Raw genomic sequence first — 25,028 nt, forward strand, 5'->3', positions numbered from 1 at the left:
AAATAAATGAACAAATAAATAGTTTTGTCCACTGGAGGGAATGATATAAAAACTGGTGTGGCCAAAGGGAATAGCAGTAGCTGTTAAAAATGTTCAGCCATGTCCAGGCACCACCCACCCACAAGAGGGAAGGATTGGGGGAACCTTAAGATTTGCAGAATAATGAAATCAACTTTAATTGGGTGGGTGGGAGATCCAAGTTGAAGGGGCTCAAAGCAGTATGTTCAGAGGCCACAGGATTCTGACTTACTGGGGTTGGGGGATGGGATACAGGGTGAAGGAGGGGAAATTGAACTGGATGATTGGAATCCTGAACAGCAACACGATACACTGCAACCTTTTGTTGCAAGTTCCACTTATTATTCTCTTCCTGGGGGTCCCTCTTTACTGCAGCCGAGCCGTAAGGCTGCCTGGTCTTTTCATGTCATTTATTATGAATATTAGTCATAATAAATGTGAGATCATCCCAAGGGGAGGTTACACTCAGAAGAAAAAGACAAGCAGATTTGGAAACGATGGTTAGAACTGAAATGGAAACGCAATACATTCCATCTCGCTCGTGGACACAAAGGCAGGGTGTGTGGACTGTTGGGAAATGAGGGTCTTGACACAGCTGCCTCATCATAGCAGGGTTAAATGTGTGGCCGGAGCCCATCTGATCCCCAAATGGATGTCCCCAAAACCATGTACCATAGTGGGGGTCAGGCGCCGAGTACTCAAGCAGAGCTGTAGTTTTAGGGCCATGTTAGCAACTGGCTGCACACCTGTTGTTCATAAACTGGAGCGAGGCAACGTGTCCACTAGGGAGGGGATAATCTGTCCAGTTGGGATCCTCACAGTTTTCCAGTGTTGCAATTTTCACATCTATTCGCTTTTTCTTTTTCTTTTTGAGTCCTCATTAAGACAGGGATGCGGGTGGTGCTGTGGGTTAAACCACAGAGCCTAGGGCTTGCTGATCAGAAAGTTGGCAGTTTGAATCCCCACAACGTGGTGAGCTCCCGTTGCTCAGTCCCAGCTCCTGCCAACCTAGCAGTTCGAAAGCACGTCAAAGTGCAAGTAGATAAATAGGTACCGCTCCGGCGGGAAGGTAAACGGCATTTCCGTGTGCTGCTCTGGTTCGCCAGAAGCGGCTTAGTCATGCTGGCCACATGACCCAGAAGCTGCACGCCGGCTCCCTCGGCCAATAAAGTGAGATGAGCGTCGCAACCCCAGAGTCGGTCAGGACCGGACCTAATGGTCAGGGGTCCCTTTACCTTTACCTCATTAAAACAAGCTTTTCAGTGTGAATTTCTCCTAATCTATGCATTTCTGTATGCAATTTCCTCTAATCTACACAATAGGAAAAGCATTCTCCCCCCCCCACCCCAGTGTGAAGCATTTTTATATCTCTGCCTGTGCATTGTTTCAGGAAGTGCAAATCAAGTAGGTTTGGTTTAAATACCACCCACCCTTGTGCCATCCACAGTGTCCACGTGAGCACTGACAGCCGCTATGAGCCACAGACTAAAATGCAGGATTGCTATAGAGTAGCCATGACCTTGTGTATTACTTTACAGAGGACAGTCCTCTATTTGAACATGTCCACCCTTTGATGATGTTGATGATGATGATGATGATGATGATGATAATTTATTGTTTATACCCCACCCATCTGGCTGGGTTTGAAGGGCTCTCCAGTCCAAACCCGCTTTCAACACAAATAAATAATGACAACAATAATTTCTATACAGTCATACCTCTAGTTGCGTTAGGTTCATGTTGCAGATTTTTGGGTTGCGAACGCGGCAAACCCGGAAGTGCACATGCACTTCTTTGCACATGCACAGAAGCGCTCTATCACACTCCGTGCTTGTGCAGAAGCGCTACTCTAGTTGCGGACTTTTCGGGGTGCAAACGGCACCCCGGAATGGATCGTGTCCACAACTAGAGGTGCCACTGTAGTTGGAAGTGACCACAAGAATCATCTAGTCCAACCCCCTGCAATGCAGGAATCTTTTTGCCCAGTGTGAGACTTGAACCCACGACCCGGAGATTAAGAGTCTCATGCACTACCAACTGAGCTATAAACCAAGTCAGGTTTAAAGTTAATAAAGAATGTATGCTAAGAAGGGAGAGCAGGGGCCAGGGCAAGCACACAAGGACCACCGGGACACACGTCTCCCTCACTGTGGTGAGTTGTATTGCATTTCTATTTCACTTGAGCCGTGATTCCCAAATCTGCATCTATTCCTATAAATTAGCAAGTGTAAGTTTTAGGCAAAAATGTGTGTCCTCTTTCTCTAATTTCACGTTGCATAAATGTCCACTCTAAATTGCTTACGACACAGACATTGGGCCTCTGCCTTTGGTGCCAGCGCTTAGTGGCTAGAGCAAAAATGTTCTGCCCTCTCTCATTGTACCATAACCTGGGCTCATCTAATAAAATTGCATCTGGCAGCACACTCAGGGTGTGCAAAATAAAGTACTGCCTTCATGCAGCCTTTGATTAACTTACGGAACTCTCTGCCACAAGATGTGAGGATGACTAGTAGCTTGGGTGGCTTTAAAAGGGGGGAATAGACAAACTTGCTGTTAATCATGACAGCTTAATAAATCCTTCATGTTTTGAGGTACTGTGCCTCTGAATATCAGCTGCTGAAGGCTATTTCGTTCATGCTCTGCTTGTGGCCTTCTCAGAAGCATTAAATTAGCCTTTGACAGATGGATGATGCTGAACTAGGTGAGCCTCTGTCTTGATCCAGGAGGTCTCTTCCTATGTTCTCACATCCTCTGTCTATTTTGCATCCTAGGAACAAGTTGGGGTCTTTGCTGAATGAGATTGAGTGGCGCCTGCATGGAGGGCTGTCAAAGATCATCTCGCAATGCTGCTCCCTCACGCGTACTTGAACTTTCTTTCTGGCCTCTGGCCTTGATTTTGCAGATGGGTACTGTAGCCGAGAGCGTCTGTCCCCAGAGATTTACGAAGAATCCGAAACTGACCCTGGTGCAGAGGAGGTTTCCACGCGGATCTTCGTTGCCCTTTTTGACTACGACCCACTGACCATGTCTCCCAATCCTGATGCGGCTGAAGAGGAGCTCCCATTTAAAGAAGGGCAGATTATCAAGGTATGGCCTGTGAAGCAGAAGCAGAGCACACTCATGCAGGATTGGGGCTAGAACCAGTTATGGCTTCTACCCGTGGGGGCCAGTCTGTGAGGGCTGAAGGGGCACCGCCCCACCAATCAGAATGTGCATTCAGCCAGCCCTCACTTGCCTGTTCTCCTACACACAAGTAGTAAATGGGATGGCCTTGGCTGTCACGTTCCACCTTCGAATCACAGAATCATGGAATTGAAGAGTTGGAAGGGAGCCTGAGGGCAATCTAGTCTCGCCCTCAACAATGCAGGAATCTCAACTGAAGCAACCATGGCAGATAGCCTCCAAACCACTGCTTAGAAACCTCCAAGGTGTCAGGCTTCAGGGAATCAGCTTCCTTCCACCTTGGCAGCAGATAAGCAGAACAAAGGAAAAGGAGTCGTCTTACCAGTTAGAATCTTTAATAATCACACTGAGACACAACAGAACACATCTCTCTAGAATGGCGGTGCTCACAATTAAGGTTTACTCCCCTTGCATCCCTATTAATCTACATCACTCCTACATCTTGTAACCTTGTGCTCTCTGTGCTTTCTGTTTGGAGACTTTCTGAGCCCTTCTAGATGGGGGTGGGGAAGGAATACTATCCAGCGACTGTAAATCGGTTAACCCTCCCTCTCCCAGCGTTTCTTCTCCTAGCTGTTCCCCATCCAGTATTTCCCAGCTTCTGCCTTCTGAGCTATGCCCCTCTGCAAACCACTGTTCCAAATCTATACTGTTCTCCTGCTCCTGGGGAGATTTGGGGTTGGAGGGAGGCGGCGGCTCCCACCATGCCTCCTCAGCACAGTGCCTGACACAAGGAAAGAAAGTCCACCATTTTCCAAGGGAGTCCCGTCCCACTGTCAAACACCTCTTACTGTCAGAAAGTTCTTCCTGGTGTTTTGTCAGAATCTCCTTTGGTCTCCATGTTAGAATTAAGCAGGGGGGAGGAGGATGTTGGTGTTGGGGCAGGACTAGAATTAGTTGGCTCTACAAAGAGGTTGAGGGAACTTTTTGTGGTGGACTTGTAAAAGGGTAAAAGAGTATTGGGAAATGATCCATAACAAATTGAAATAAATGTTTAAAAGTACTTTCCCCCTCAAACCAGAGTCCTTTCTGTTGGGGATAATTCAGACTGACATTCCCAGGTGTCAAAAAAGGTTATTTATGTATGCCACTACTGCGGCCCATGTTTGGTTAGCCCAAAAATGAAAAACAATTGAGGTCCCAACTAAAGAAGAATGGCAACTTAAGCTGACAGAATATGTGCAGTTTACAGACTTAACATATAGAATAAGAGAACAAGAAGAACATACGTTTAGAGAAGATCGAGAAACGTTTATTTAATATATGCGAAATGACTGTGTACAGCTGAAAACACTGGCAGCACTGAAATAAATTCAACAGTGTAAATAAGTTATGATGGTTGTAATCATGGAATACTGAATGGTATAGTTTCTGTGAAATATGCAGGGATTTATGATATGTAAAATGAACCATGGAAAAAAGAGAAGAAGGGAAGTCATTGATATCTTAAGGATGTATAAATGAGTACTTTGAATTGTAAAACAGTCATCTGCTGTTTGGGCTTCTTGCTTTCCACTCCACCAGTCGCACTGGCCGGTCCTTGGAAGGCAAGGAGACCATCAGCAGATGGTGCCAGAGCCAGCAGTAGGCAGAGCCAGCCGATTCTAGTTGTGGAACTCCCTCCCCACAGAGGTGCCTTTGCCACCTTCATTGTACAGCTTTTGGAGAATGCTGAAGATGCACTTCTTTACTCACCTGGTGTTGGACATTTGAGGTGCATGTTCATAGGACCCACCTTTTGTAATTTTAAGTTGTTTAAACAGTCTTTAATATTGTGCAGTATTGTAATGTGGGTGGCACTATGGGTTAAACCACAGAGCCTAGGGCTTGCCAATTGGAAGGTCGGCGGTTTGAATCCCCGCAACGGGGTGAGCTCCCATTGCTCGGACCCAGCTCCTGCCAACCTAGCAGTTCGAAAGCACGTCAAAGTGCAAGTAGATAAATAGGTACTGCTCTGGCGGGAAGGTAAACAGTGTTTCTGTGCGCTGCTCTGGCGAGATGAGCGCCACAACCCCAGAGTCATCCACAACTGGACCTAATGGTCAGGGGTCCCTTTACCTTTACCTTTACCTTGGGACTTTAGGAGGAAAGCGCAGAAATTTGTTGTTGTTGTTTTTAAAAGGTTATTTATACCCCGCCCAGCTGGCCGGGTTTCCCCAGCTGCTCTGGGTGGTTCCCAAAATAATAATAATAATAATAATAATAATAATAATAATGTGATAAAACATCAAACATTAAAAACTTCCCTAAACTGGTCTGCCTTCAGATGCCTTCTAAAAGTCAGATAGTTGTTTATTTCCTTGACAGACAAACAACGAATAACAAACAAACTTCAGAAATGCCTAACTGCTTGGTCAAACTGAGTAAGTCATTTGTTTGTTTTCTCGTCCCTCATCAACATCAGGTGTACGGCGATAAAGACGTTGATGGATTTTACCGGGGGGAAACCTGCGCGAGGCTGGGCCTTATTCCTTGCAATATGGTCTCTGAAATCCAAGCCGACGACGAAGCTATGATGGAGCAGCTTCTGAAGCAAGGGTTCCTCCCTCTGAACACCCCTGTGGAGAAAATAGGTAAGGGAGGCCACCTGTAGCTGTCATCACGCCATTGGGACTCTGCAACAGTTGTAGAAATGCTCCCCAGTTCAGCGGTAGGCCTGCGGTCAAGTAGAATATATCTGCCCAGAATTAGCTTACTGCGTAAGCCAAGGGTAGGGAACCTCTCAACCCAAGGGCCGCATTAGGTCTTGGGGGCCAAGGCCAAAGTGGGCAGGGCGGCAAATGCCTATTTGGCCTTTGCACAGTAGACTGGTTTCTGCACGCACACCTCGCTATCTGGAGAAGTGCTAGGCTACCCAGAGTTCAAGGACACATTCCAGCCAGGCAAAAATACTTTGGGTGCCAGGGAGGGCCTGCGAGGGGTGTGGCCTCAGGAAGAGACTACCAAGTTCCAGATAGAGAGGCCTGGGGGGCTGGTCTTTGGTCTTTGGCCTTTAGGCTCCCCACTCCTGGTGAATACGAATAAGAGCTAACTCAAATAGAAATGTTTGTTCCCCCCTATTGAGACCTTTAAAACACAGCCACTGCCAACAATTCATCGGTTCAAAGAAAAGATGTCGATCTTCCGAATGGTTAGAATCTGCATGGCGTGTTCTGCTTGTTGTTCCCATCAGAGACCCCTGCCTGCAGCTCTGAGTCATGGCCTGAATCGCACAATATTCTGGACCAGGCAGGTCATCACTGTGTAGGAAACAAGTAGTCTTCAGAATAAGCTCAGGTTCAAAAACTAGAGAGGCAAAGGGCCGAATTAGATGTAATGTTAATTGCTTGGTTACATGCACATTCTTCAGTTATGTAAATAGCACCTGTGAGACAGCCTGAGCTGTCTCGGGACTATGGGGGGGGGTAACTTTCTGTTCTCCCCACATTGCACCCTCCCCAAGGGGACACCCAAAGGAGCTTTCCTTGGAAGACAAACAACAGCTTCCATCTATTTTTGTCAGCAGAGGTTGAAAGAAGCTGGCTGCACACATTTAAAGCACCTGACCTCCCCCCAAAATCCCGGGAACTGTAGTTCACTCCTCACAGGGATACATTCCCAGCACCCTTGGCAAACTACAGTTCCCAAAGTTCTTTTTGGCAGGAGAGCGAGCAGGAAACGTGCTTCAAATGCATCAGTTTGCTGCAGCTGCTTATTTAGAAAACAAAAAACGTGCGCCTTCCATGCAGCTAATGTAGTGGCTAGTTTGGCCACAAAAAACGTGCACCTTCCATGCAGCTAATGTAGTGGCTAGTTTGGCCAAGAACCTTACGTTTTTGTTGTTTTAAAGTAAGTATAATGGTTTAACTCCTTTGGTCTGAAAGGGGTTTGGGGAGATGGGTTGGAATCTGATTTTGATCCTCTGTTGTTCATGTTGGGGTCTCCTTTGATCCTGAGGACGTGGAAAAGCAAACCAACCCCTTAACCATGCTGGATTACACCACCCTCAGCGCAACAAGGACTCTGTGATAAAGACAAACACATCGGGTGGCTAAAATGAACTCAGGAGGTGCTGCCTTGCCACCCATCTGGTCTCGGTCCTTGAAAGTCCACATTTTGAAAGTGCCGTACCTTCCTTCTTAACAGCTTCATATCTTCTCTTCTTTTGTTTGTTCTTTTCCCGAAGTCAACTGCAACCGTTTCAAAGAGAGCTCACACTCTGCACACCGCAGGTCCAGAAAGTCCAAAAGAGGTCTGTGCTTAAAACCAACTAACCAACCAACCCCCAACCCAACAACCTGATTCAAGCTGTTGACGAAGCAAAGTGCTTTGAGCTGGCTTGTTTGATACTCCTTTTAGGCATCCCATCAGATACTGGCAGCAGAAAGGGTGTTCCTCACCTGTAAAATGTGAGCATTCATTAGGTGCCTCTGGTCTGGTCATTGTGCAGCTCTGCTGGCTACTTTTAAGAGTTCTGAGTTAGAATCTTTTGCCCAACATGGGGCTCGAACCCACAACCCTGAGATTAAGTGCCTCGTGGAGAATGGAGTTTCACAGAGCTTTTCTCTGCCCCTAGGGGTTGGGTACACTCAAAGCTGGGCAGCAGAAGGTTTTGTTGTTCTTCTTCTGCTAAAGCCTCCCTTACCTAGGTTGTTTCTGCAGTGAGGGTAGGATGGAGTCAAGGGAGTGCTGCCTCTTCCAGTTCCACCGCCCGAGGCAGCTGCCTCGCCCTGCATCATGGGTGGGCCGGCTCTGGCAGGGAAATCAATCATATGGTCTTGTAAGCAATTCTCCAGTGGTCTGGGGGTGAGGAAGTTTGGAAGCTACTGGCCTAGAATATCCCCCACAGAATTCCACAGCAGAATCAGAGAATTGTAGAGCTGGAAGGGACCAGAAGGGTCACCTACCAACCCCCTGCAGTGCAGGAATCACAACCAAAGGGTCCCTGACGGGTGGCCAGCCCACCTCTGTTTTAAAGAAGCCTTTGGTGAAGGGACGTATAGCACCTTCCAAGGTACACCGGCCTTCATCAGACCTGTTAATGTTGGTAAGGACTCCCTGATGATAAAAAGTGTGAGATTCTTTCTGTACTACTCTGGAGATGTTGGGCAGCGGGCAAGGAGGGCAAATTAAGCCCTGAAGCTGCCTCCTTGCTGCTGCCAGAGAAGGCCTTCTACATTTTCACCAAGCACTGATCACATCCACAACCATAAGGACTAGACTTTTTTCTTTAAGTAAATGAAAATAGAGATTTCTTAGAATGTAAACAAACAAACAAACAAACAAACAAATGGTTTCCAAACATGAATATTTGGAATACACACAGCCCTGGGGAAAGTCTTGAGGCTTAGCAGGTTAATCCCATATACCCCACCAGAATCATAAGGTATAACCACCAGGATCCGTAGAGCTGTGTAGGGTGGTTTTGTTGTGTGTTGTCAAGGGACTGCTGATGAAAGCAACACAAGGTATACATACCTGTGGCTTCGTGAAACTACTTTCAATCTTCTTTTGGATCCTGGTCTGCATCTTCAAGGGAGGCAGCTCTTTCAGAGCAGGGTCAACGCAAGATGTGATGAGAAAAGGAGTCTTTAAACTCGCAAACCCTCTCCTTCATTTGAGCATCCTCCTCCCAGTCCCTATTTTCCCGCATCCTTTGCACAGCTGAGACTGGTTATTTTTCTCCATCATTCACGAAAGTGCTACAACCAGCACCTTGGACCAGCTGAAATAGTGGTTCAGCTCCAGGAGAAAACAACTTGAGTTCTTGTTCCAACTTGGGGATCAGTTTTGGTGCATCTTTAAAAGGGATCTGGTGCCTCTTAAAAAGGCTGTTCAAAGATGTTTAGGGCTGCCTTGACACCTGCAGGGACCAGAGCTCAGTTGCTAGCCAAACCAAGATTTCAGCTTCTTTCCAGTTGTGACTTGAGTCTCCTCCAAAGAAATGCCAGGTCCCAGGTGGTGTGGTGCGATGCTATATGTTCCTTTCTTACTTACTAAAAAGTGTACCAATCCCAGACGTTCCTCATCCTCGATGTTCTTGGTCCATCAGACATGGAGTCCCTGTCCCAAGTTCCCTTTCATCAGTTTTCATACTGTTCCCCACTATCTCTGCTCCAAAGCATCCTTCATGAGATACCGATGCTAAACAAGCATGGTTTTCCTTTGCCAGATCCATCAGTTGCAAGGACCATGCCCCATTCATGTCGTTTGGAAGGCCATTCCAGAACTTTCCCTGAGAAATGTTTTATGTTGGTGTCTAAACATTGCAGCTTTTGCTCAAACCACGTTTGCTCTTGTCGCTCATTGAGAAAATGTGTATATTTCTGGTGTAAATAATGTTTCTGTTACAGCAGAGAGTGGCATTGAAAGATCTTGAAGGAGCCTTCGTTCTTCTACCAGGCAAAGGTGTTAAGATTAATTTAGAGGCTTAAGATGAATTTAGAGCCCTGCCTTTTAGCTTCAGTTTAGTGGTAGCTTCCCGCCACCATTGGTGCAACCGTGAACCACTTGTGGTTCTTTCCAATTCTTGAAGACTACAAGCATATGTTGTAAGCTGCTATATGGGGGGCATCATCCTGGCCACTATGAAAACAGGATCCTGATATAGACTAGCCACTGGCCTGATCCAGTTCTTCTTGTGTTCCTATGTTCTTCTACCCTCTGTTGCTCAGGAGAGCAGTCCATTTGGCAAAAGTGGTTTGGATACAGATGAAACCCAGGTCCCTGACCGTCTGAACCAGCCTTTGCCAACCTTGTGCCCTCCAAAGACTTTGGACTACAACTCCCAAAAAGGCCAGGAGGGCACCAGGTTGGCAAAGGCTGATCTGAACAGCACTATCAAAAGGCAGAGCCAACCTCAGAGTTAGAAACTATTTCATTGTGTCCATTGTAAAATCAGTGACTTGCTAGCGAACAAGGTCTCAGGTGGGGTTGCTCCCTTGTTTATGTCACAGTTGCATAGTGGTGACATATATTTAAAAGTAACTGTAATAGCTTCTCCTCTCTTTGGCTGGAACAGAAAGGAACAGAAGGAGCAGCCGTCAGCCTGCAGCATCGACCAGGAGAATGGTAGCACTATATGACTACGATCCAAGGGAGAGCTCTCCTAATGTTGACGTGGAGGTACGCGTTGAAGCAAACCAAAGCCCTTTCTTCTAACCTGATTGATACATGGATATAGAAAGAATTCAGTCCTTTGAGGGTGGAGGGGGGTAGCCAGCTGGATGTCCGGGATTGGCTGGATGGTGGCTGGGTGCTGAGTCGTAGGCACCAGCAGAAGCGGAGGTGGAGACTGACTTGGAAGAAGGGATTGGTGATCTGGGGGGACCTGTAACAACTGGGAGATGAGAGTCGGACGCAGGAGGGGGCTGCAGGATTGGAGAGTGAAGAGTCCAGGGCTTCCCGACCTCCTCCCCCTGTGCCTACCTCTCCTGCTCCCCTGTCTCCCAGGACCAGGAGAGGAATGAAGCAGGAGGAGCAGGTTGCATGCAGGCGCAGTCTCCATCTGCTTGCACGCAAACATGTAAGCCCAAATTTGGGGCCTCCCTGTTGTACCCACCCAGGAGTAGCTGAGACACATAGGACTGTTAGACATGCCTTTTCCTAACTTGTAAGTGTACCGTATTTTTCGCTCTGTAAGATGCACTTTCCGCCTCCTAAAAAGTAAGGGGAAATGTGTTTGTGTCTTATGGAGTGAATGCAGGCTCCATGGCTTCAGGGATAGCCGCCCGAAGCTTCCGGAGCACAGCGGGAGCTCCGTTTCTCCTGGAAGGGGCTCCGTTTCTCCTGCCGCTTTGCTGAAGGGGTGCTGCACAGAGAGGGAGAGAATAATTTTTTTTCTTGTTCTCCTCCTCTAAAACTAGGTGCATCTTTTGGCTGGGTGCGTCTTATAGAGTGAAACATACGGTGCATTTGACAATAAAGAGTTTGTTCCTCACTCTGGACATTGCTTGCCTGACGGCACTTTGACACTTAGTGCCTTCCAGATGTTGCTGGAATTCCATACCCATCATCCCTGACCACTGTGTATCGTGGTTGAGGTTGGTGGGAGTTGCAACGTAAAACAAATGGAGGGCACCACATTGACGACCACAGATTTAGGGGCTGGGGGCTGGTTTATGCCTTCTCTTGTGAGAACTGTAGTCCAAAATAATCATGGCACTTACACTAGAAGCACCAGGGAGACCAGTGGTCCTCCAGGTGCTGTTAAACTCCAGCTCTCAGCCCTAGCCAGCCTTGCCAGTGGTCAGGGGCAGGGATGGGGGAGAAATCAGGTTCAGTTCACATTTTAAGCCAAGCCAATCAAATTTGCATTTCCCAATATGAGAACTGCAACACAGCCCTCCTTCAAAATTTGCACTCGTCCAAATTGTGTGGTGCAGTTCCCCAACCAACCAATCGGTTACAAAGTGCATAAATTTGGGGGTGGGGACATTGGGAAAAGATGGTGTTGTTTTCACTAACACAACAAAACTGCATTGCTTCAAAAAAAAGGGTGCAGAACTGAATTTAAGATGTTTTTAAAAAAGAACTTGCTCCTATTAAAATGAATTCCCACCCAAAATCACTTATGGCCAGGTATAGCATAAGGCATAGACTTCAACAGGTTTCAGATCAGGGACTCACCTGCAACATCCACCTAACACCATGGAACCAGCTTTTAATGTCTTGCCAAAAACATGAAGATAGAGTTGGTACACCAACATGAGAAAAACTCTCCCTTAGAATTTCTTCTTCTACACAGACATTAAAATTAAAGGAGCTCCTTCTGCCAGTGCATCTCATCTGCTCCCTCTTTCTCTTTTCCCTCTTTTCTTTAAAAGTATACTAAACAGAAAAGGGAAAGATGGAACCTGGGGTTTTCTGCCTGCAACGCAGATGCTGTGCTATCTAGTTCTATCCCATGTCTGTTCTGACATTCATCCTCCTCCCCTCGTGCGTATATGTGCTTCCTAGTTCAGGGTTGCACTTTGTGCATCTGATGAAGTGAAACTCTGGCCTGCAACAGCTCACGCCAGAATAAAGCTTAGTTTTTAAAGGAACCCCAAGACTCGTCCTGTTGTTTGCTGCATTAGACTAATGTAAAAAGACTTCTGTAAATAGTGGCAGCAGGAGATACAGTCACCTCACCAATAATAAACAGAGGCCTGCTAGATATCCATAATTTATTATTATTATTATCATTATTATTAGTAGTAGTAGTAGTAGTAGTAGTATACCGCCCTATACCCAAAGGCCTCAGGGTGGTTCACATAAAAAGATCACAGTATATAAAATAAAAATAAAAGCAGTAACCCAATAATACTCCCCCCAAAAGAGCCACATTTTAAAAGGGTATGGGATGTTGATCAGGTCAACCAAAGGCCTGGTTAAAAAGGAACGTTTTTGCCTGGTGCCTAAAGGTGTATAATGAAGGCACCAGGCAAACTTCTCTGGGGAGAGCATTCCACAAACGGGGAAGCCCCTCTGGACCTCTCGAGGAGGCAGCACACAAAGTAGGGTCCCAGAAGATGATCTCAGGGTCTGGGTAGGTTCATATGGAAAGAAGCGATCCTTGACGCAGCGTCAAAAACTGAACCCTGCTTTGCAAAACCTGGTGATGCTGTCCTTTATTCTCTTTCCACAGGCTGAGCTAACATTTTGTACAGGAGACATTATAACAGTCATTGGAGAAATTGATGAAGATGGCTTTTATTATGTAAGTGTCCTGTTTATTTCTTTCCACTACTCTGTTCCAGTTGCAGTATCGCGTCCGTTCATTGGCTGCAAACCCTCAGGGTGTTGCAAGCCAAGAACAGCCTTTTTTTTTCTTTTTCTTTTCAAGAGTGCCCCTGGAACCAGAGAGCCTTCCCTGCCTTTCTATACACCAGCAAGAGCAGACTAGTTAGGCTCTTTTTACAATCAAGGCCCCAGATACAAAAACAAGAAGCGCCCCCTCTACAGTTCAAATCCAGCAGGAACGCGTAGAACAGAGCGGAAACAGCTGCAAATACCAGAGGACAGCAAACACACCTACTCAGTCAGGTCTAATAAAAGAGCCAAGTTTTAGCCTGGTGCCCTGAATGACCCAACTTTCAGGGCTTGCTTCAGAAGCCTCCTTGGTGGAAGGCATCCCACATGGTGGATCCCAAAACTAGAGAGGCCCTGCTCCTTAGATCTGTGTCTTGGTTCCCTGAGATTCCCCAGGGTTTACTTCCTTTGGGATGAGGCAGAGCAGAGACCATGTCATCTCTAGGATATGTGGTTTATTTACGCATACAGTGGTGCCCCGCAAGACGAACACCTCGCAAGACGGAAAACCCGCTAGACGAAAGGGTTTTCCATTTTGGAGGCGCTTCGCAAAACGAATTTCCCTATGGGCTTGCTTCGCAAGATGAAATGTCTTGCGAGTTCCTGCGTTCCCCCCCCCCTTTTCCCCCCTTTTTCTAAGCCACTAAGCCGCTTATCAGCTGATCCGCTGATAAGCCGCTTAACAGCTGATCCGCTAAAAGCCGCTAAACCGCTAATCCGCTAAGCTGTCAATGGGCTTGCTTCGCAAGACGAAAAAACCGCTATACAAAGAGCCTCACGGAACGGATTAATTTCGTCTTGCGAGGCACCACTGTATATACAACCTGAGCCTATGATGGAGAGGTTCACATCAGCACCCCAAAAAGGTCTTGTTTTTCCCAGAGCCCGCAGCCTTGGATTCAAACAGAAATCAATCATGGCACTCTCTCCTGCCCTCCCAGCTTGCTACTTTGCTTCCAGCTCACATCAACTACTCTCCACTGTCCTTTTAACTATCCTAGTTGAGACAGCTACCCATTTGTCCTCTGACACAGGTCCACTTCCTTTGTTTCCTCATTGGCCCATTACCAGGAAACTGGCGTGGTTGTTTCAGGAATTTGAATCCTTGATTCAAGGAAGTGATTTTGCTGGATCCAGGAATTAGGAGGATCTCAGTATATACACAACCCTGAATTTGGAGGTGCACACTGAGCCAAGGTCTGATATTTACACAAGGGGATACATATCCTAGAGAAGTAGCTTCAAGGTAGAGTAGCAAACTAGTGAGTTAGTCACGGTACTTCAGTAATCTACCCATTTGATCATCTGCCGCTTTTAACTTTCTATATTATTTCCCTTTTCATATGGATCTTCTGTGATTCACTGTGGTTTGCTCATCAGTGAGAAAGTAGTGTTAATGGCTCACATGGCTCTGAAAACCTTGATTCTAACTAAGGTTTGCTAGTTTATCACTGGGGGATCAAGGAAAAAGAAGGGAAGCAGGAACACTCCATCCCAGCTGGTCATTACAATTTGAAATTAGGGCTGGGAGGGAAAGTAGGTTTGGTTTACAGTGGTGCCCCGCAAGATGAATGCCTCGCAAGACGGAAAACTCGCTAGACGAAAGAGTTTTCCGTTTTGGAGGTGCTTCGCAAAACAAATTTCCTATGGGCTTGCTTTGCAAGACGAAAATGTCTTGCGAGTTCCTGCGGGGTTTTTTCCTCCCCCCCCCTTTCTAAGCCGCTTATCCGCTAAGCCGCTAAAAGCCGCTAATAGCGCTAATCCGCTAAACCGTCAATGGGCTTGCTTCGCAAGACGAAAAAACCGCTAGACGAAGAGACTCGCGGAACGGATTCTTTGTGTCTTGCGAGGCACCACTGTATGTTTTCATATGAACCTACCTACTTCACAGTTCCTGAAACAACCCACGAATCAAAAGTACACTTTTTCAAATTTTGCCATGCAGTCCTCTAACAAAATGAATGGATATCCCGTTATAGATGCTTTAGTTGAGATTCCTGACTTGCAGAGGATTGGACTAGATAACTCTTGGGTCCTTTCCAACTTTTAAGAGTCCATGAAAATTAAAATGCATATACGAGCAAAGATGCTCATAAAATGCAAAAAAGGGAAGTATCTATTGCAAGAATGGCATACCAAAATGCTGGATTTTCACGAGGACTTAAAAAAAAAAATGCAAACCAATGCAGAAATGCGGAGAACTGGGCTTAACACTGGGGAAAATGGGAAACCGAAAAGGTCAGATTCATGTATCCCTACTTGTAACTAACAACCAATACCTACTTTTCCTTGCTTCTCGCTCCCTCCCAGTACATTTCCCTTTTGGTCCGTGTCTTTGACCTTGTAAACCTGACTGTCTGTCAGCTATTTTGGAAACCATTTTTGGAATTTGCGGATTTTTTTTTTGCAAGGAAGATTTCTTTAATATGGATTATCACTTCCCACCTCACCCGCTTACATTCCAGGGCGAACTTAATGGCCAGAAGGGTTTGGTTCCTTCAAACTTTCTTGAAGAAGTGCCTGATGATGTAGACGTCTACTTGTCTGATGCCCCAGCACGATATACTCAAGATACGCCAATACGTACGAAAGCAAAAAGGGTAAGCAAGCATTGAAAAACAAAAACACATTTATTTATTTTTTGGTTCTGTTTCCTCCCCCCCCCCCATATTTCATATCAGATTTAGTTATGAGTATCATCTGTCAACATTTTTAAAATCCATTTTTTTGTTTTTAGGACATGCTGCGGGGAAAATGCCAATAAACACAGAAATAACTTGTTCTTCCACTAGTGTGTATAATAGTATCACGAGCATTTAGCTACGAACCATTCGTTTTGTGTTTGGTTCATTGCAATGCAAGCTTAGCTTTTCAAGCATTTTTCTGCCTTGCAATTATTTAACAGCTGCAGAATATAGGTATGTTATAGTGTTAAATGCAACACAGAACAAGGGGGTGGGGGTGGGGAGGGAAGGGACATGCTCCAGCAAGCTTGCGTAGACCATAAACTCAAACCATTCAAAATCCTCACCCCAACCCCGCTGCCAGCAAGTATCCCACAAAGGTGCCCATCTCTGAAAAGTATTCATGTGTAGTATCTCACTTCTGTCTTCTCTCATCACTGCAGTTTTTATATATTATATTTTATGTATATTTTTATTTCTTTGCTCATCTGCTTGGGAACAGAAGAAGAGTGTTCATTTCACACCTTAAAAAAAGGCAATGTAGCCTTCACGTAAGTGAGCAACTGAAGATACCAGTAAAAATATCAATTCAAGCTAGCTGGCATTATCTAATGCAGCTGTCTTAGCACCTAAATGTGCAGAGAGAGAAATATGTCTCCAAAACCATTAGCCCTGGTTGGTTGCAGACTTTCCTTCGATGTACTTTTCCCCCCCTCCTTTTTATTTTTCTAAAAAAAAATATTCTCAACTTCTAGGGTCTATATAGTCATAAAATGTCAACAGAATTGACTTATCTCACTGTTTTCTTCCTCCTTGTATTCAGGGCTCATGTTCTTAAAAAAAAAAAAAGTTTTAACATTTGGAACATATTTCTTACTGGACGTATTGTTTGTTTGCATAAAAAAGTGTTCCTAGTGTCTAATTCCAAAGAGAAGCTGCATATTGCATTGTTAGCCAATCTGGGAGGAAAGCCCCCCACCTCCAAGAGAGGGAGGGGGTAAAAGCACAAAACAGACCCACCCTTGAATGATAAGTTTAACACTGTAAGCAGATCAGTATGGTAGATAAAAAGAAAGGGGTATGGTTGTATCTGAGAACACATTAACCTCAAATATCTGCTTCAACTGTTTGCCTTAAAAGTTCCTCTGCTGGTCAATGATACCCCAAGTTTGCCTATGGCAGTATCTTCTCCATAGTCATCATTCAATAAATAATAATAATAATGCAAACTCTCCAATAGCACAGTCCTACACCCATGTTTGCAAAGCACTCGGCGGCTCTTTGGTTTATCAATGCAATAACAGTTGACATAAGACATGCAGCTCAAACCCATGAATGAATGCATTAGAGCTCAATATATATATGGTATCTTCAGGTGTACGTTGGGGGTGCTTCTACGAAGTGGTTCTTTTTTGTTTTCTTCATTAGACAAAGACCTTGATTTGAGATCAAAGTAAGCTTGTGACCTCTTCTCTTCAATTTCAGTTCCGTTCATTAAACTGAGCCTGATCTAGATTTTCTGGATACAGTGGGGACCACGCAAGTGTCATAGCTGCCAGAAAGAATTGGTGGCCGGCTTATAAGCATTAAGCAAGCACTGCGACTGGTGTGGTCACTCACAAGTTTTCACTCTCAAATGACTTTCATACATATCAATGCACTCTGTGCAAGGAAATATTCATTCCCTGTACCAGCCATTTTACAAGAAATCCTATTGTATAAAAAGTGTGTATTACTACCATCGAAGGTCAGGAAGCTTTCTTTGATTATGATTAAGGTTCATTTTAGCTTTTTTTCTTTCAACCAGTGTGCCATCTTATAAAATATGTATATACAGTATTGCTTTTCTTAAAAAAAAGTGTCCAATGGATCTCAAAAATTAAAGGGGGGAAAAGCCTCTGATTATATTATCTCCACAACTGGCGATTCCCTGTGGAAACTGGCTGGTGTATATATAGAACTTGGCATTTGTAGTACTTAGTGCAATTTTCTCACGTGCTCAGGGTCACCAAGAGTACCGCAATGTGAAAAGGCAATTTTAATTTGGGCCAAAATCCAGTTCTGAGTCACCCGGTTAAAATAAGCAGTGCAATTTATTTTACCAAAACAAAACAAAAACCCCCACAAATTCAACCCTTCAGCTGTATATGCTGTTTTTTTCTCACTACTTTGGTAAATTAGCTAAATCTGTTGTGTGGCATACTTTAAAGGAAAAAAAATGGATTGTCCAAAAAAAAAAAAAATAACAAAAAAAAATAATGTTACCGACTTTCTTGTTGTTTGGCTTTCATTCAGTAAACTGTAACAATGTACCTACTAGGTTCCTCCTGAGAATACAGGTACATCACCAAGGAGAGCACCATCCCCCACAGTCCATCTCCATACGGGGTCACCTACGTCATCTGTGGGTTCTGGTAGTCCCGGGCGAGGCAGGGAACTGTCCTCCAAAAAGAAAAAGGGGCTGATTTCCAAAGGGAAGAAACTTCTGAAAAAGCTTGGTGCAGTGAAATGATTTCGTGTTCATCTGGACAACCTATAAAGCTTCAGATCTATGTATTTTATTTTTTTCTTAACAAAATAAAATGATTAAAAACTTCAAAAAAAAAACTAGGGCTTTCATGACTATTCTGAACCTCTTTCTATAGAGAACCTGGCCATTTCCTAGCACATTCTGACATCAGCAGAAACATCTCTGACTGGTTTGGTGTCAAGTTCCTTAAATCAGATGGCAAGGAGGGGAGGGAGGGGAAAAAAATCAACGTGGCATTCTTACTAAAAAGCACAGCGTTGCCAACATGCATTTTAAAAATATATATAAAGGGAAGACTGAAGGGATTGAGGAACATCACGAGAACCAACCATATCATGACAAGGCAACTCTCTTCCAGCTACCAACTTTGGATACATTTTGGTACGTTTCCCTCCCTTAAAGCGGAGAAAGAAAATATTGTTCTTTGATCCCTCTTCTGCCGTTTACCCACAACTTTACACATAAATGGTCTTGAAACTCCTAGTTTATTCCGCCTTGATGTTTGCCTTATTAATGCACAAATGATTTGTACTGTCTAAAACTATACAGCGTATACTTTGTATGTACTGTGTATTCAACTGTCTTTCCATCTTTCACCAAGACATTGGTAATTTTAAAAGATCAAGTAATTGGTGTTGCGGACTCAGTTCAATGTCCAATGTAATTCCTGGGAGTCTGAAAGTGTTGTGCAAAGATGCATTCTTAAACATCTGTACGAGTTCTGCTAGTCAACCTCTCAAGTACATCAAAAGCCAGATTTACTGCATAAAAAATATTCAGAGAATGCACAGTCAAGCCATTTTAAATATATATATATATATATTTCTGTAGGTCCTGGCACCAGTAAAGGTTTTGGTATTCCAACAGCCAGATAATTTTTCTAAAAAAATAAAGTATCTTGCAATGCAGTCGAGCTGGACACCATTTTTTTGGTACTGATCTCAGAAGTATGCTAGACACAAAAGTGAGGAAGTACTACAATGAGAAAGTTGTGTTATTCACTGACCATCGCCAGCAAGAAGTTACTAAAACAGATAAAGATTGCTACGTTTGCCACTACATACTATGTCCTAATATTGGCATTGTGGTTTGGGAGGGGGAAAAAAGATTTTAAAAAGCCCTATGTAGTTGATGGCAGGCATATTTGGCTGTTACTCTTTTGTAACTTGTCCATTTGTAAATTCTTTTTACTGTTTATACATACTTTTCAGACTGCCTTTCTTTTTGTAATTGATGGAAGGTTTATAATATGAATGATCAAAGCTTTTCCCCATTGTGTCTTCAAAGAAATATAATGTAAATTCTTGTAAAATAATCTAGTGTGCTAGATTTATGAAATTAAAAGAAAAATACTGGCCTAAATTTGTGGTAAAGTATTGTGTGGGCGTGTGCATGTGTACAGTTGTTCATGTGTAAAATATTTTATATAAATAAATTTGATATTTTGTAGGTTTGTCTTTGTTGTCTCTTTATTGACAAAGTTAGGAAGGCGGCAAGCTCTTCAAGGATTCAGAAACCCCGAAGAGCCCAGTCTCTCTTCTAATACAATGCAGTCATTCTTTTTCAGAGCATCAAGAGCAGGCACAGGCAAACTTGGCCCTCCAGATTTTTTTTAGGACTACAACTCCCATCATCCCTAGCTACCAGGATCTGTGGTGAGGGATGATGGGAGTTGTAGTCCCAAAACATCCGGAGGGTCAAGTTTGCCTATGCCTGATCAAAAGATTTCGGTATAGACAGATTGCCATGCACCCCAGCTCTCTTAAGTAGTACTATACCACCACTACCACCACCCAAATCATGAATGAAATCCCTCAAACAAGTCTCTCAAGAATCCGTTTTCAGTCTTTCTTGAAGGAACAAGCCTGGATGCATGTGTATACATGAACAAACAGGTAAGTACAGTGGTGCCCCGCAAGACGAATGCCTCGCAAGACGGAAAACTCGCTAGACGAAAGAGTTTTCCGTTTTGGAGGTGCTTCGCAAAATGAATTTCCTATGGGCTTGCTTCGCAAGACGAAAATGTATTGCGAGTTCCTGCGGTTTTTTTCCCTCCCCCCCCTTTTTCTAAGCCGCTAAGCCGCTTATCAGCTGATCCGCTAAGCCGCTTATCAGCTGATCCGCTAAGCCGCTTATCAGCTGATCCGCTAAGACGCTTATCAGCTGATCCGCTAAGCCGCTTATCAGCTGATCCGCTAAGACGCTTATCAGCTGATCCGCTAAGCCCCTAAACTGCTAATAGCGCTAATCCGCTAATGGGCTTGCTTCACAAGACGAAAAAACCGCAAGACGAAGAGACTCGCAGAACGCATTCTTTTCGTCTTGCGAGGCACCACTGCAATTCCCACCCATCAAAGGCTAGGGACCATTTTCCTCCACACCTACGTACTGCCCTCCAACTGTAGGCATTCCAAACAGACATTAAGCATAAAGGTAAAGCAGACATAATCAACGTCCACAAGCTAAGCCAGTAGCTGCTGTTTGTTGGCTGGCTGGCTGAAACAGCAGAAATAAATCAATTGAACTAAATGGTGCTTACTACAGAGTAGACATGCATTATTTTACTTTGACCTTGCCGTTCACAACACCTACTCAGAAACAAATCCCCTGGAACAAGGTGGTCCAACACGGAGCCCACAAGGCACCTGGCAGGGCAGGGAACTGGAAGTGGCTCCCGGGGTGCTTCTCCAGATGTGGAAAGGAGGTGGGAGGGCTCTAGGACAGTGTCTTACCCAAAGCCCGGCAAGTGCTGCCAGATTTTGAGGTGTCCTTTGGCTTGGTGCCCAGTGTGGGGGACCCAGTTGTGCTGCCCTAAACCTGGCACTACCCCCTGCCCACCAGTGCCAGGAAGGAGGGAGTGAAGGGCTAGGGGGGAGAGCCAGTTCCAAGTCCCGGGAGCAGCAGAGACCTGGCAGTGCTGCTGCTTAGTTGGGGGCACTTATGGTCTTTGGGGTGTGTAGGTCAAGGGCCGGCCTGGGGACCAGAGGTGAATTAGTAGGGTAGGGAGAAACAGCAGAGATTTGGGGCCATCTGGGTAGGTAGTTGTGGAAAAGCCTGCCTCGTGGGGAAGAACAAACATAGGCTCCTGGTTTTAGATGGACGTAAGGCTCTTTAAATCTCCCCCTTGCCAAAGATCGCACACTTAACCCAAGATTTCTGGGTTTTTCCTCATTTCCAGGCTTTGCATCTACTAATTTGTCAGGTACCCTGCGCTTGTGTATTCAATTTAACAAATATTCGTACTATTAGTTGTATATTTATATATAATTAAATAACATAACCATAATGCAAACTTTAACAATATTGCCTGCAGGTTCTGTGTCAAAGTACTGCTCACTTGGTCTGAGGCTGAACCACCCTGCCCAGCTACAACTTGGTAGGCTAAATCTGTTCTGGAGGGGGCTCTTTTGCCTACAATTTCCATGAAAAAGAAAGTTATACCTGCAGTAACATCTAAAAATGTTAATATTTTCCATTATATATGTTAATAGGGAAGAGCAGAACTTTTGTTTGTCCAATCTGACTTGCTATTTGGATGTAAATTGGATCTGTTAAAAACAGAATGGCTCCAAAACAGGTTGGACGGCTTTCCAACACTACACATACAAGACAAATCTTGTGCCCACTACATATTTTAATTGACCCCGATTATTTAATGAAGACCCCAATTATTTAATGGGGATGCGGGTGGTGCTGTGGGTTAAACCACAGAGCCTAGGACCTGGCAATCAGAAGGTTGGTGGTTTGAATCCCCGTGATGGGGGTGAGCTCCTGTTGCTCGGTCCCTGCTCCTGCCAACCTAGCAGTTTGAAAGCTCGTCAAAGTGCAAGTAGATAAATAGGTACCGCTCTGGCGGGAAGGTAAACGGCGTTTCCATGTGCTGCTCTGGTTTGCCAGAAGCGGCTTAGTCATGTTGGCCACATGACCCAGAAGCTGTACGCCGGCTCCCTCGGCCAATAAAGCGAGAGGAGCACCACAACCCCAGAGTCGGCCACGACTGGACCTAACGATCAGGGGTCCCTTTACCTTTACTATTTAATGAAGAAACAATTGAGGACTTGGTCTTCTATTTAAGCTTACTGTGTTCACTCATCCTCCAGAATGAGAAGTACCAATAAATTCAGATTAATGTGTTAACAGTTTATTGAAATGGAAATATATGGTTTGTTAGCAAGAACCATGTTCAAAAAACCAAGTACACTTTATCAAACAAAACATTAACTAAAAATTCATCTTGCTGAAGTCACAAGTAATAGCTTGACATAATACTAAGTGAAACAGCATAGCATGATGAAACAGGCATTTGTTTTTTTAAGCTCCACATTCAAGACATCTCTAAAGGGGAGAAAAATGTCTACGATACAAGTTATCTTCCCATACTGTTCTTCATCCTCTCCTGTAAGATCACAAGTAATAGAGATTCTCTGACAGCGACAAGTTAGGTTCCCTGTGTATGCTCTGACCCACAAGGAAAGCCAGCTTGTGGGCATATTGGCAGGGAGCAGGAACTCTAATAACCCCCTATGGAGAAAACAAACACATTACAGGAGGCAGGTACAGCAAGCTGGTGCCCTCCTCTTAGGCACATCACAAACTAAAAGTTGCACTTTCAAAGGACAAATATGATGAAGAGACAGGGCCTAAGATAGCACAATTATCATTAAAATGTATATCTCATTTAAGCTGCCTCCTCCATTCCTCCTTAATGGAAATCTACCCAGAAATCTCCTTTCTGCTGCCCTCACCAACAGAAGTTAAAAATCAACAAGAATCTCAATAAATATTCTATTGAGAATGTGGCAGAGAGATGGGACCAAGTCTCTCATGTCTCCTCTCAAAAGAATGACTGGAGAAATGTTTTACTTTCAAAGGACCTTTTTAATGAGAAATGTCATTTGGCCCCATCTGGAGAAATGCCGTTTGGTCCTAATGGATTTATGCTCATGGCTACAATGTACTACTGATGCTGGGTAATATGATTTTGTGATGGCCCCTGTGTGAGGTTCTGCAAGTAAACAGAATTTAATACATTCTCATTAGTGGCATTCAATCTATCAAAGCCACCCATAACAGGATTTCTGAGCTAGTTTGCGTGTCACAATAAGCTAGTCTTATCCTGCAGTTTAGCCATCAATGTATCTCTGACGTGCTATGCAGATCCCCATGCAGCTTTCTCTGGGTTCAGATTAGATTACAAGACTCATTTGAGCTGCACTGGATGGGAGGAGCAGAATGGAATGGAACCACATGTATGATTCTACCAGGCTTATAAGGAATCACCTCAACAGGATGCAATTATAGTTAGGTCGGCTTCTTCAAGCCAGTTTTCTGCTTCAGACACAGACAAACTATTAATAAATCAGAAGCAGCATGCACGGTAAGGGAACACTTAAGCAAATTCAGCTAGTTTGCTTGCCTACTTACCAATTTGGATACCCTCTGCCCTGTATTTCTGCCTCCCCACCCCATTTAGAATTTTATTGATTCTTAAGGAATCAACTAGCAGGCAGAAATACTAATAAGCCTTACAAAAACCAAGTTGCATTACCAATTCTCTTTCTACTCCGAATGGATGATTGTGGGCAGAGGAGCCCACAACAAGCTTTTTGTTGGAACTCACATCTGTTCCCAAATGTATTGGAGCAAAGCAGAACAGAACTAAAAGTGGAAAGTTACTCCTCCCCAAGCGTCCAGAGCAAAGATTCTGAACCTGATTTGCAGGAACCCTGCTTATTAGAGGACCTGGGAGGAGTTAACTCATTTGAGGAAATCATCATCTGCTGAGAGAGAAGTATATTTATTGTACATATACTTACTGGCCAGTTGTAATACATGTGGCAGAGCTTGTATGTTAGCCTCTGCATGTAGTCCGGCTTCAGGGCACTATTGTCATAGATTACATTGTAGTGGGTTGGTGCAACACTGCCAGTTCTCACAGACTGACTCACAATAAAGAAATCATACCTTTTAATAGAAAAAAAATTACAATTCAGAATGGAATTCCAGACAAGTGGAAGTTAAGGAACACATGCTATGCGGGGAGAAACTTTGTGCTAGCCATCAGGCAATGGCTTATTCCACCTGCTTTGCCCCACCCTTCAGCCTTAAGAGCCTTTGTAAGGGAGCTGTTTCTAGAGGAAGGAACTGTGAGGGGGGAAGAGACTGTTTGCCATCAGTGTGTGGTTGGGTTTCACCCCACCTCCAGCCTGAGGAACCTTCAGAGGAGTAGCTGCCACAGGCATTGTGTGTCTTTTAATGAGCTGAACAGGAAGAAAGATTATGAGGCATAGGGATGGGGAATGTGTGTGCATGAATTTAACAGTGCTTAGTTTGTTTTTTGGTTGCTTAGTTTGTTTTTTAGGTTGCTATTTTGCTACTGTTTTTAATATTTTTAGAGATTATAAATGCTGTATTGATTTGTTAATCATATAATATGACTTTGCCTTCATTGTGATCTTCAACTTATTTTTTAGTTGCTTTGTTAATAGTGTTTTATAGATTTCAATTGTTTAACTGATGACTTGTTATTCTATGATTCTGTATTTGTAATGTTCAGGTTATTTACTGTTTAAGCTGCTTTGTAATTCATTTGAATGAAAAGTGGCATAATGAATGACCTCTCTCCCCCCACCCCACCGACAAAAAAAGAATAATGCACACACTTTCCTAGGTTTTGCTTAATCTATACCAAACAGTGTGTATCTAGCAAGTATCTAGAATTGTTGGGTGCCTTCCGAAGTGCACCCTTTGATTTAGCACCTTCATCTGAAGTCCACTCAAGGTAAATACAAGTCAGAGGAGTAATCCATTGTATTTATTCATACAAGGATACCTTCTCACAC

At 44.3% G+C, this 25,028-nt stretch overlaps 2 protein-coding genes across 18 annotated transcripts in view; one reads left to right on the plus strand and one right to left on the minus strand.

Annotated features, from left to right (window-relative positions):
* RIMBP2 (RIMS binding protein 2) overlaps positions 1-19,635 on the plus strand; it is a 187,907-nt gene extending 168,272 nt beyond the window's left edge. For 6 of the 15 annotated variants that reach the window (XM_079956387.1, XM_079956383.1, XM_079956390.1 and 3 more), the window contains 6 exons: positions 2,921-3,105; positions 5,606-5,774; positions 10,202-10,305; positions 12,809-12,880; positions 15,438-15,572; positions 17,977-19,635. In XM_079956387.1, coding sequence (XP_079812513.1) covers positions 2,921-3,105; positions 5,606-5,774; positions 10,202-10,305; positions 12,809-12,880; positions 15,438-15,572; positions 17,977-18,168 — 857 coding nt within the window. In that variant the 3' untranslated portion in view covers positions 18,169-19,635. Of the gene's footprint in view, positions 1-2,920; positions 3,106-5,605; positions 5,775-10,201; positions 10,306-12,808; positions 12,881-15,437 lie in introns of all 15 variants that reach the window. The other 9 variants (XM_079956382.1, XM_079956385.1, XM_079956388.1 and 6 more) reach the window with 4 other exon arrangements.
* Positions 19,636-22,311: 2,676 nt separating this feature from the next.
* Positions 22,312-25,028, minus strand: part of PIWIL1 (piwi like RNA-mediated gene silencing 1) — a 33,510-nt gene continuing 30,793 nt past the window's right edge. For all 3 annotated transcript variants that reach the window (XM_079956578.1, XM_079956579.1, XM_079956577.1), the window contains 2 exons: positions 24,003-24,150; positions 22,312-22,707 (listed from right to left, as the gene is read on the minus strand). In XM_079956578.1, the coding sequence (XP_079812704.1) occupies positions 22,591-22,707; positions 24,003-24,150 (265 nt within the window). In that variant the 3' untranslated portion in view covers positions 22,312-22,590. The remainder of the gene's footprint in view (positions 22,708-24,002; positions 24,151-25,028) is intronic.

Source organism: Podarcis cretensis (genome assembly GCF_951804945.1).
Source record: "Podarcis cretensis genome assembly, chromosome: 16".
NCBI lineage: Eukaryota > Metazoa > Chordata > Lepidosauria > Squamata > Lacertidae > Podarcis > Podarcis cretensis.